Genomic DNA, 13,908 nt, shown 5'->3' on the forward strand with positions numbered 1-13,908 from the left:
TTTTCTGATCTATATAACAAAATAGTATTTCCAAAGGATAAACATGACCCAATGTTCATAAAACCAATCGTCTAATATTTGAGGATTAGGTACTCCTATTATTTGAGTTCAGATATATTTGGAATATAACCCTTTTGTGAGCCTTGGTTTCACCATTAGTACTAGTTAATACTAGTTAGTATTATAACTTTTTCATCCTTGGAAAAGCTTCTTAAAATATTTTGTTTCCTGTTCACAAGACTGTTATTTCTTTTTTGATCCCTAACTCTAATAAAGTAACTAAACAGTAAACCAGAAAAAGTCTCCCCCCAGAGTGGAAAAATCTTTCTTGAATTATCAGACACTTAAAAAATTGAATTTGAGAATTTATATAATGATGTAAGAATTTCAGTTCTCTATAAAACTTCCTACTGTATGGAAATGAATAAAGATCAATTGAATTCCTTTGTTTCCTTCAAAAGATAGAGAAGTCAAGATAGTATGTAACCTGTAAAATTACATTGCTCTTCTTACAAAATGTATCGAAAATGTTAAGTTTCAGTTCAGTTCAGTCGCTCAGTCATGTGTGACTCTTCGCGACCCCATGAATCGCAGCACACCAGGCCTCCCTGTCCATCACCAACTCCTGGAGTTCATTCAGACTCACGTCCATCACGTCAGTGATGCCAACCAGCCATCTCATCCTCTGTCGTCCCCTTCTCCTCCTGCCCCCAATCCCTCCCAGCATCAGAGTCTTTTCCAATGAGTCAACTCTTCGCATGAGGTGGCCAAAGTACTGGAGTTTCAGCTTCAGCATCATTCCCTCCAAAGAAATCCCAGGGCTGATCTCCTTCAGAATGGACTGGTTGGATCTCCTTACAGTCCAAGGGACTCTCAAGAGTCTTCTCCAACACCACAGTTCAAAAGCATCAATTCTTCGGCACTCAGCCTTCTTCACAGTCCAACTCTCACATCCATACATGACCACAGGAAAAACCATAGCCTTGACTAGACGGACTTTTGTTGGCAAAGTAATGTCTCTGCTTTTGAATATGATATCTAGGTTGGTCATAACTTTCCTTCCAAGGAGTAAGTGTCTTTTAATTTCATGGCTGCAGTCACCATCTGCAGTGATTTTGGAGCTCAAAAAAATAAAGTCTGACACTTTTTCCACTGTTTCCCCATCTATTTCCCATGAAGTGATGGGACCAGATGTCATGATCTTTGTTTTCTGACTGTTGAGCTTTAAGCCAACTTTTTCACTCTCCTCTTTCACTTTCATGAAGAGGCTTTTTAGTTCCACTTCACTTTCTGCCATAAGGGTGGTGTCATCTGCATATCTGAAGTTTTTGATATTTCTCCCAGCAATCTTGACTCCAGCTTGTGCTTCTTGTGATCTACACAGTCAAAGGCTTTGGCATAGTCAATAAAGCAGAAATAGATGTTTTTCTGGAACTCTCTTGCTTTTTCCATGATCCAGCGGATGTTGGCAATTTGATCTCTGGTTCCTCTGCCTTTTCTAAAACCAGCTTGAACATCAGGAAGTTCATGGTTCATGTATTGCAGAAGCCTGGCTTGGAGAATTTTGAGCATTACTTTACTAGTGTGTGAGATGATTGCAATTGTGCGGTAGTTTGAGCATTCTTTGGCATTGCCTTTCTTTGGGATTGGAATGAAAACTGACCTCTTCCAGTCCTGTGGCCACTGCTGAGTTTTCCAAATTTAGTAGCATGTTAATAATACTTGTTGTTTTCATCCCAAACTATTTCTTCTTATAAAATTCTGAATTAAGTAAAATTTTTGTTACTAAAGCTTTAATGCACATTTAAACATTACATTCCCATAAAATTACAGTGTAAATAATTTTTTTTACCTTAGAAATTGAAATTACTAAATTCTATCTAGAGTACACTTCTATGTATCTTCATATGTATCTTCCATGTATCTATACATGTATCATATGTATCTTTTATATTGGCATATCATATTACATTTGGGGCTTCCTTGGTGGCTCAATTGGTAAAGAATCCTCCTGCTATGCAGGAGACTGCCTGCAATACAGGAGACACAGGTTTGATCCCTGGGTCAGAAGAAGGAAATGGCAACCCACTCCAGTGTTCTTGCCTGGAAAATTCTATGAACATAGGAGCCTGGTGGGCACAGTCCATAAAGTTGTGAAGCATCAGACACAACTGACCTACTAAACCACCACCATTACATTTATTTTAAATAGTTATAATGACTTCTGGCATACGCATTTAAGAATACACTTAATAAGAACCAATGATTATCATTAATTTAGTTCCTGATGTTCTCATGCTCCTGTACTACAAGCATGTGTAAGCTGTGTATTTGCCAGATGCCAGAAATAAAAGCCTCATATAAGCCTATATTACAGAAATAAAATAAAAGAGTGACTTGTGCAAAGGTTCACTGTATAGTGATTTTATTTCCTTTTTCCTTTTTCTTCATCCAGAGCCGAATTCGTAGAATGTGGAATGATACGGTCCGAAAGCAGTCAGAGTCTTCCTTCATTACTGGAGATATAAACAGTTCAGCGTCACTCAACAGAGGTAATTAGAAATAATTTTTCATATTTTTTCTTTTTGTGATTACTTTAAGAAGTTCCTAAATACATTTCTTTATTTGCAACTTCTGGACTTTGTTCCATGTGATAGGAATATTGCAAATATATAAAATGTGGTTGAGTGTAGCAGTGTATTCCATTATTCATAAGGCTTCTTTTCTCAATCCTGAATTTTCAGATCTTTTTTGAAAGTAAGTTAAAAAGTGAGAAATTTCTTTCTCTAATCATCTGCCACTGCTGTAAACTGGTGAGTTGTCAGGCCTCATTGGAAGCTGTGAAAATGGGCAATTATGTGGCTATATAGTCTGCTAAGCATCATAGAGTTTCACATTGTCCCAGGTATAGAGCAATTTCTTAGTCTTTGTGGAAGTAAAATTATACTGTCTAATATACTTAAGGCAACCTGTGTATTTGTGGAAAAATCCTGTCTAATCTTAATATCAGTAAGATGTGTTCAGATAATATTGGATATTTAAAGATACAGAAGGAAAAACCCACTATATGTAAATTTTATACATATATGTATATAATAATTCTTTCGGTGTGTATATGCTTCTGGTTAAAATTTTTCTGGAATATCATTTAGATTTTAAAAACGGTGTTCCCTTAACTACTATTTTGTTTGTGCTTGATCTTTCTTATTCCCTCTGTCTCTCTCCCTCTCACTTTCTCCCGCTCCTCCCCTTCCCCATCATAAGTGTATGTGTGAGTGTGTGAGAGAGAGATTAAAATTAAATTGACTAAAAAAAAAAAAATTAAATTGACTGCAGTAAAAATGGGTAGAAACAATGTTTGTGCAGAGCTGGGGTACACTACAGTCTGTGCTGGGAGATCTTTGGAACATAGTTTTATCTTGGGGATGGTGCTGGCATGAGCACATTTTAATCAGACTGTCCTAAAAGAGACATTTTTTGATGCATACATTCGGTGGTTATTTTCATGACTTTTTTATGATCAATATTGTTATTTTTATTAGCTCCAAACTAGAATTGTTTGCTTTAAACCTGCTTCTGTCTACTTTTTGTTACATCAAATGCTACTTAGAAACAACTAATTCACTAATTATGGCTTATGATTAAGAATGATTCAAATACTGGTGTTCTTGATTACTTTCAGTCAAATAAGTTGCATCTTGTTTATATAAAAGAAGTTATAAAAAATAGTGTCTAAGTTAAATTTGATTTAGGGATTCATCCATGTTGTATAAATCTTGATTGACTTCCATGCTTATATGTGTGGTAGTGATAAAGTAACTATAACCTAGTGATGATATTAAATTTTCTACAACACTTTTGCTTAAGTAGAACGGTGAGTGCAAATATTCTTGCAAATATGAAGAAAATACATTAAAATAAAACAATTACCTTCTTGTATTTTTTTTCAGTTTATTTTACATAGTATCTCACAAGTGTTCTCTTTTTAAGTTTACTTTTATGATTAGTTTTATGAAAATTTAAATATGAATACTCTTAACTCTTTGACACACTTTCTAAATCAGAGCAAATATATTGTCTACACATCCCTCCAAAGTTTAGGAAATAAATTGCTTTCATAGTGACAGATTTTCTTTTTACTTTAAATAATATATAGAAATAATACATTGAAAATGTATGGCGGATTCATTTTGATATTTGGCAAAACTAATACAATTTGTAAAGTTTAAAAATAAAACAAAATTAAAAAAAAAAGAAAATGTATAGTATGCTCCTTTAAGAAAACTATTCTTTTATTCAAAGCTATTCTTATTAATAAGATTTTTTGTTAGTATCTTGTATCTAATGATCACAGAAAGCATAGAATGTATTATTTAAACAAAAGATGAGGTTTGATTGTAATAATGCAGCATTTATTTGCTTACTGTGAAGACAGAGAACATGTAAACTACTTGGCTTAGCATTGTGATCTAGATTTATATTGACATGAAAGCATGTAGCTTTATTAAAAATTATTTTAAATGAATAATTTTTATGACCTTGATTTTAAGGTCAATTGCACTATGTAAGATTGCTTTGCTCTTTTTAGTTCCTTCTCAGAAATTTCATCAACTTGGAATATGTGCTATGTATGACTAGGTCAATTTAAAATATATTTAAAGAAAATAATAATATTTTATATTGTCTGATTATATATTAAATCTGTTTTTAAAAATCTTTAGTTTTAAAGGATACTTCTTAAAGTTATTGAAGAAAGCATACAAAATTTCTTGTGATACCCAGTAAGTTATTTGATGATGACTTTGGGGAGAGGGTAAAACTGACTTTATGGTTTGTTTGAAGTATGCCTATGCAGTGATCTTTTCCTTCAGGATATATATTCTTCCTTTCACTCAGTGACTTTAATGGGGAGACATCATAGTGATCTTCCTGATCTCCTGTATTAATTTCCTAGTCCCCCGAGTCAGAAACTCCTCATTTTGTTCTCATCTCATTATTTTTTATCTTAGATGAGTGCAGTACTTTAAAATTTTATTTCTTCATATAGTATCTCTGAAGCTAGTCTTTAACTTCCTTCTTTAATCTTGTCTTGTTCCCCAGGGTCCTATCTTCCCTGCATTCAGGCGTGTGTATCATATTTAGGTAGGTGGCATATAAGATTCACCCTTCCAGATAAACACTTCAGTCACCTCAGCACATAATTATTTACATCTATGTATTCAAAAGATTATATTCTCTATTATTAAAATAAAAATGTTAGGCACTACATCTTTACATCTTCATATATTCTAACTTCCCATTCATTCTTAGTTTCTTACAGTTATAAGTTTTTAATTTCCAACTTCATTTTCCTTTCTTTCTAAATTAGATATTTTAAATCTCTTATGTTTGTCTTTAGAGTGCTTCTGACCTTTGAAAACTACAAGAAGTTGTCTAAAAATTAGTCTTATTTTCAATTCAGGATTTCTTTTCTATTCATACCACTGTCCAATTCATTTAAAGAAAATTATCTTAAATTTCTGTATGTCTTATCATCTGTTCTTCCAAATAAGAACCATTATTATCATCTTTGGGATTCATTAAGAATAGAAGATCTACCATGCGGTGAATAAATCCTTCTCAATGGTTTATATTTTTTCAAATTATCTCTAATGTTGGTTCTTGAACAAACTAGTTATATCCTATGTATCAGATTATTTGTCTAGAATCCTCAATGTGATAAATTTGATTACCATTGGGATTGTACTCCTTGGAATCAAGCAAGACTTTGGAAGATTTATTGATAATTTTCAAATTTATGAAATCATTCTTAGACATTCTCTTGGGGATTTTGTTATTTGGTCACCTCATCTCTTTAAAAGCTTTCATTACATTGTCCTTGGAATATCTATATTTTGAAGATGTTTTCCAAGTGCTCAGTATACATTTTCAGACATTTTTCTTCTGATGACTTGTTTGCCACAATGCTACACACTCATACAAATCCAGAATTTCATGAAACCAATTCCCCAAATCCCAGAACTAACATCAAGTTAACTTCACCCATGCCTCTGTATACACAGGGAGAAGGAGCTTTTTGAGAGCCCTGAGGTGATGGTTGTTTACAGAGAGTTTCAGAGAAAGCTAACTCTGATCAAGCCATGTTTCACAAACCCCACAGGACAGCTTGTTCCTTTGTTCATTTAAATATATACAATTTGCATATACCGTGAAGTCATCCTCAGTTCTCAAGCTGCTCCCAGGACAATGGAACGCTAATTCAAATTTTTGGTAGCTCGGAACTCCTGATAGTAGTAGAAACAATTGGTAGCTAAGGTTAGGTTTCCCACCTGTATCCCCTACCCAGTCTCTACTGGCCAAACTGAATTCTGAGTATTTAGATTAGCAAACTTGAGTTTGATCCAGATATGTAGCATTTGATGAGAAATTCTCTGGTAGTTCAGTTATAATAATTGTTACATGTTTCCACTCTTTTTGTAGATATATATAGAAATTGTGATATTTTCTGAAATGAGATCTTATTAGGCTCTATCATCATGAATAATATTTACAGCTTTCATTTTCTTTTTAATAGTTGAATTGACATCAGAAATTTCAATTTAGAAACAAGGTTTGGTAGGTAGCTGCTACCAATATGTCTGAATTATCAAAAGGTGCCTCCCTGCCTCCCAGCTGTGGACTGCAAAAATGTGCCCCATTTGAGTGGGAGAACCACCAAAAAGGCATTTGTCCTGGAACAATGACTTGGCTAGTACTGTGAATTTTATTTTCCCTTACTTCCCATTCTCCATCCCATCAACATCCCACACAATGTAGATTTTTCTTCATGCAGATATGACCAGTAAAGCTGTATTTATGTAAGCCAAGTTTAAGTGTTATGTGGCAGAAGACTGTCTAATATGTAGCTGTATTTTACATAGCAGCTTTGATTATGAAGTGTTAACCTAGGAACTTTCAGTAAATTGCTGAACTTTTCAGTGTCTTTGCAGTACGGATATAAATAGTACCCACTTCAGAGGGACCTTGAAAGGATCGAGTTAATATATCATAGTTGCTTACAACATGCCAGGAACATAATAAGTACTATTATTATTATTGTATTCACAAGTTTATTAATATTTTCTAACAACTGAAAACTGATTCTTGCCAATGCTCTCAAGTAATCAGATATTAAAATTCATCATTCATTGCAAAGGTTTCTTTTACTTTGTAGTTTCTAGTAATAGGTGGGAGGAATGAAGTAATTACCTGAATGTCAAGTAAAAGAAATAATTTACCTAGTATGGTGCTTCCCTTGACACTAACAAAAGGAAATAAACTAATAAAACTGAATTGTCTCTTTTGAATTAGAAATTAAATGCAAATTACACCTATGTAGTTGCATTTTCTATTTTTGATTTGTATCTATATTTTAGCATTGAGGAAATAAATGTAAAATATTTTTTCTCCCTACCTTAGATAGTATAAACAAGCACAACCTTCTCTTTCCTCCAAGCCCTCCTGTGCTTCAGAGGCTTCGAGACACTAGCTCAATGTAGACCGGTCCTCTAGATAACCAGATACATAGCAGAGTAGGAATATGACTTGTTCCCTTTTTAAATTCATGTCTTCTCAGAACCTATATTGTCTTTCCCAGGAAATCGGTCATTGGGACAGATGAAACTTCACAAGAAATCACTGGCTGTCTCCTTAAAATTTAGGCTACTAAACATATTTTATTTTTATATTTTTAAGAAAAATGCAAATGAAAAATATAAGTGGTCTTTCACTGTAATTAATGATTCATATATATTAAAACTACTAGGGTGAATACTCAAACTCATTCATCACCTTATTAATGTCAGTAAGTATAATTTGGCTTACATGCATATGATATGTCTTATTGCCCCCAAAGCCTTGCTGTTTTGAAGGATTATAAAATCATTGGCTGTAAATATTAACCAGATTCTATTATAATTTGATATCTATTTGTGAAATTTGTAGACACCGTTAATTATATGCCTAAGAGAACTTGCATAGCTAACAGATCAGACTGGGCTATATAACAAATTACTTTGTTATGAATAAGTATTATGATGACATGAGTGCAAATGCAGTAAGTATCCTATGCATGGACACATTTTATATTTGAGATTCACCATTTTATTTATATCTAGTATTTTTCACTTTTATATTTGTGATTGTTAATGAGGCAACAGTGATTTCTGTGTTTCTTTTCCTTTCTATGTGTCTTCAATATTCCGAAAGTATATGGTAAAATAAGAGTATCTCCTGTTTTAGGAAAATCAGTTCAATACACAAAAGCAAAATGGATACAGATTTTAAAAGTGAAATATTGCATCAAATAGATAATGTAACAATGCTACTAATAACCTGATTCCTTGATTCCTCAAGGAAGACCAAGTAACTTTCAGAATGAACTTCCCATTGCAATATGAGATATATTAAATATTGATCTCTAGTCAGTCTGGGGCATATGTTCTTGCTATAAATTGTTAGCAGGAACTGAAAAAGAAAAACCTTTAAAATGCTTGCCCAGTGAGTCCTGCTTATGTTTTGCTCTTAACTTTGTCCGTTTGTTAGGAATCCTTGAAATCATCCAGGCTGTTGCAGCCAACTGTACAATAGTAAAAATGGCGTTATTACTATTGTTATTATTATTATAATTTTTAAAGATCTCTTCACAAAGAGGGTTATTTATGTAGAGTAGATTTCTTATTTTTATAGAATATGATCTTTCTCCCTTTATATTTAATTTATAGTTAGCAGTATCCCATACTGCTTTGTTATAAACCAAACAAGCCACAGTGAGATACCTTGATAACTTCTAAATATGGTGCTATAGAACATTTCCAATTAGTTTTAAAATACTACTATTTTGTGTAAGTTGCTGAGGATGTAATTTTTTTATTTTAGAGAACAGTATCTTTTTTGAGAACTAAATATGAATACTCCAACTTATCTTCAGAAATTACTAGTGTTCTTTTCTCTGCTAGAACACAATATGCTCCTTTTTAGCCTTCATAAATTTGAAATTTCTCCATTATTGTGTGTAACTGTCATTTTCTTATTGTACACTGTTCACTATTTATTATCCATTATCTTTATATCGATGAAGAACTTGGGTTTCTTGGTAACTTGTCCAAAATCATGTGGTTAATAAAGTACAAAATCTAAATTCCAAACAAGGTCTTTCTGACCAGAGAGCCCTACTTACAGCAATAAAAATTTTCATTATTTTCTTATGATGACAACTTTTCAGGAAGCTTACTGAGGATTAGAATTAGAGATCTTTTCCAAGAATGTATTTCAGAATGATTTTTATTACCTTGTATGGAAATAAGTTGTTCTTAAAGCACAGTTATTCACATCCTTATTTCTTAATTGCCTTGATATAATATTCATTTCCTTTCACTTTATTTTGTTCTAAGCACAGTTCTTTAGTATGGATTCATTCATCCTACTCACTTAGGGAAACTGTAAGATATTGTGAGTAAATTGGGAGATGGATTGACAATACCATTTTTTTACAAAATGATTTGATATTGAATATGCAGAATTACTGTTTAACTATATGTTTAAATATAACTGCAGGACTTAGGTTGCAAGAATTTATGATCATTCTTTTTCCTGGAAGTTCTCAAATACCCAAAATATCAAGAAATTTTATTAGTAGAATCCTTTTCTCTTTTATTTTTAATTTCTTGTGTTTCAGTAAAAGGATGAATATTTTGATTAGAGAAAAGATTATGTTAAAAAAAAAGCTTGTAAATAGCTTCTGCCTATAATAATTTAGTAATAGAACCAAAGATATAACTTTTCCACATCTCTATATTCCTGAATTTGATGTTCCTTGAACTGTGTTCTCTCAGAGGGCAGTATAATAATACTGAGAAAAAAATTGAAAATTTATTTGAGTTGATTTCAATTAGGCAGTGTTAATGTTGTAAGTTAAACTTATTAGTTTCATGTGCTAATTTCAAGTTGAAAAAAATCTATGAAACATCTTCTAATTCAAAATCTAAAAACAAAACAAGACTGAACCTCTCATCTGGAAAAATGGTCCTACTATATTATAAACATAAAAGATAAATGCAATATATAATATCCAAAGTTAATTGAGTCATCACTTGTTCAGATTTTTTCTAAGAAATAGATTATATTAATTTATATCTGCTATTCTGAAAGTGAATAGAAGCTAGTTCATTTACATGGAAAATTAAAATGTGGAAATAGGATATATTTTAGCATAAATAAAGTCTTATTAGGAAAAAAAAATACTTAAATTGTCATTGCCAATAATTCTGTAGTATCCAAAAGCCCCTGTTTATTGCATAGTGAATCTTTCATTTTATATAGTTCAACCTTATATACAACATGCCATTTAAAAGTAAGTATTTATGTGATAGGCACTCCTTTGATCTTGTAATAGGCTTTCCTTATAACTTATTATTATAAAGGATGTGGGTTCTTCAAAAACCAAAACAAGTTACCCATCACATTCATAGAGTAATTTACAACCCCAGAAAATCACTGGAGAACCAAGATAGGTTTAAGATGATATTACAGATTGAAGGAAGAGAGTTAGTCTTGATGTAGGAAAATAGAAACAATATGTTTCCTGAAATAGCCTCAATCTAAAAACAGAGCTGAGCTGATTATGATTATATGAGAAAATAAGTTTTCTCTGAAAAACATTATCAAGAATCTCTGTATTCATAGACACGTTGTTTTAATTCATATCTACTTTTCTCTATATACTTTTTAAATAATGTTTCCAAATTTAAAATTCAAACTTTAGCTGGTATAGGCTTCCCCTTGTGGCTCAGACAGTAAAAAATCTGCCTGCAATACAGGAAACCTGAGTTTGATCCCTGGGTTGGGAAGATTCCCTGGAGAAGGGAATAGCAGCCCACTTCAGTATTCTTGCCTGGAGAATTCCATGGACAAAGGAGTCTGGCAGACTACAGTCCATGGGGTCTCAAAGAGTTGGATATGACTGAGCAACTAACACTAACTTTCACAGACTTTCTGCATGTGAGTTTGGATAATTTGCACACTATAAGTATGCCAATATAGGGCAAAAAAAATCTATGAAAAGTTATATTTTCTTCAAATTGGTATTTTAGGTTGTTTAATTATTATATTTTCCTTTGTTCTAAAATTTGTTTCATTCAGCAAAAAATCACAAGAAGTTTGTGATTTACAAATGAATATAACTGTGGGAATAACTACATACCACATTCTATACACTACATTCTTACTAAAAAGAAATGTGATTTACTGCTTTTTTACCTGTGGTTAAGCACTTTGGGCCTATTATATTTGGGCTCAGTATTCTTGTTTTGAGTACTATGCCAAAGTATTCAAAATGTCTAAGTTAAAAGCATACAGAAATATATAGCTCTGACCACAAAAGATGAGTTTTAGAGATGAATGACTGAGTAGTATAGGTTCATCATTTCTACTTGCAGAGCATCCACCTCCTATTTTGTGAAGCAAAGACTCACCAAGAATTCTGATTTCCAACCCTGCCACCATTGACTTGAGTAGTCAAAAAACATAAGATCTCTGAGAAAGCTTGCTTTCAGCTAATTATGTAAAAAACAACAATGAATACCTAATGGCATAAGTTTCTTCAATAAAGTACAACCAGGTTGTGTTGCATTGCAGAGCAAAAAAAAAAAAAATATATATATATATATATATATACACACACACATATATATACACATACATAAAATAATACCTTAAAGCTTTTAGAAGAAAATACATTTTAGATTTTAGATTAAAGGAGTTCTTAAAAATAAAATAACAAACATAAACTACAAGAAAAAGATAATATTCTCAGCTCAAAATTTAAACAGTACTCAAAAAAGGTGAGCTACTAGAAGGAGATGTAAACAGTACATGTAACAACAAAATGTTAATGCCTACATTGCAATGAATGTCTTCAAATTAATATATAAAATTCAACAGTCTAATATGTATGTGGGAAAAAGATATGAATTGGCAATTCTCAGAATAAAGAACACTTACAATCAACAAATATATGAAAAATTACTCCATCTCTCTAGTATTCAGGAAAATGCAAAGTATAAGGGTAGTATGATATATTTCATACTCTATCAAATTGGCAAAATGTCAGCCAAACAATACTAAATCCTGGCAAAAATTTAAGAAATATGGACTACTTGTGAAAGTGTGCATTGATACACATGTATTTGAAAAAACGGAAAATGTGGGCAACATATGACCCAGTAATTTTACTTCTAAGTATGTATTGTAGAAAAACTCATGTATCTGGACAAGAAGACATGTTTAAAGCCAATTAGCACAAAATAAGGGAAAAGAGAACAGGTAAAATCTAGGCCTCCTGACTCTAAAGCTCTGAATTTACATATTAAAATAGAGGCAACACCTCTACATTCAGAATATTCCATTTTATACTGAACTAACAATAATCCAGTCTTTACTCTGGAGACAACATGTCATTGAAATCCATATTAATAGATTTCCAGTGAATGAATTAGCTATTAAAAGAAACTGAAGTATCTCTCAACCATTTGAAAGCAATTTAATAGGCAGGTTGATTAAAATTTAATAGCAAACTTGTTGGCTATTAAAAGTGCATAGTGTGATAAATCAAGATGTCAGCTCTTCAATTTATGACTTTGGGAAAAAGTGATGAACGAGCTTTTGAGTTTCAATAAAACATCTCTTCTTTGACACTTTGTAATTTAATTAATTGTTTGAATAAAAACAGTGGGAAAATATAAAGATATGGTTTCTATGGTTTTAAAATTTGTATCACTTTTAAGGACACCATGCAGATTATTTTACTTATATCATTATAAAAATCTTGTTCTTAATATGTCTGTCTCTATTTTATAAAGTAGCCCTTTAAAATTGATTTAATCATTGCTAGCACTTTCAGTAGATTACATTTGTGTACTGATATTGTTTTGTTACACAAAAAAGCAGAAAAGTAGGAAACAAAATATTTCAAATAGAAACTGCCTATTGAATCAGTTCTCCATAGTTCTAGAGGTCTCTTTTATCTACTTTTATTTGTTATATAAATTAATATGTGAATATGAAAAATAAACTAACCGAATTTACAGAAAAGCATATGATGAAAAAGTAATACACTACTATAAGGTTCCTAATAAAATTTTGTTGAAACATATTTTTGGAGAAGATGCTAAAATATGTTTGAAAGTCATTGACTTAAATATATTTAAGAAAAACTACCAGAGTAATTTTGGCCACCTGATGTGAAGAGCTGACTCATTTGAAAAGACCCTGATGTTGGGAAAGATTGAACGCAGGAGAAGAAGGAGATGACAGAGGATGAGATGATTAAATGGCATCACCGACTCAATGGACATGAGGGGTCTGGGTAAACTCCTGGAGTTGATGATGGACAGGGAGGCCTGGCGTGCTGCGGTTCATGGGGTTGCAAAGAGTCGGACATGACTGAGCAACAGAACTGATAGCTACTGATACTGACCAGAGTCATGTGTGACCTTGAATAAATCATGAATGTCTCTGAACCTGTGTTTCTTTACATATAGTGTGATGATGATCAGTTCAGTTCAGTTCAGTCACTCAGTCATGTCCGACTCTTAGCAACCCCATGAACTGCAGCACGCCAGGCCTCCCAGTCCATCACCAACTCCTGGTGTCCACCCAAACCCATGTCCATCGAGTCAGTGATGCCATCCAACCATCTCATCCTCTGTCATCCCCTTCTCCTCCTGCCCTCAATCTTTCCCAGCATCAGGGTCTTTTCAAATGAGTCAGTTCTTTGCATCAGGTGGCCAAAGTATTGCAGTTTCAGCTTCAACATCAGTCCCTCCAATGAACACCCAGGACTGATCTCCTTTAGGATGGACTGGTTGGATC

General features: G+C 32.6%; 1 protein-coding gene across 17 annotated transcripts in view; it reads left to right on the top strand.

The window, feature by feature from the left end:
• ADGRL3 (adhesion G protein-coupled receptor L3) overlaps positions 1-13,908 on the top strand; it is a 936,136-nt gene that overhangs the window by 905,577 nt on the left and 16,651 nt on the right. For all 17 annotated transcript variants that reach the window (XM_059887348.1, XM_059887344.1, XM_059887332.1 and 14 more), the window contains 1 exon segment: positions 2,456-2,552. In XM_059887348.1, coding sequence (XP_059743331.1) covers positions 2,456-2,552 — 97 coding nt within the window.

The sequence above is a fragment of the Bos taurus genome, chromosome 6 (assembly GCF_002263795.3).
Source record: "Bos taurus isolate L1 Dominette 01449 registration number 42190680 breed Hereford chromosome 6, ARS-UCD2.0, whole genome shotgun sequence".
Classification (NCBI taxonomy): Eukaryota; Metazoa; Chordata; class Mammalia; order Artiodactyla; family Bovidae; genus Bos; species Bos taurus.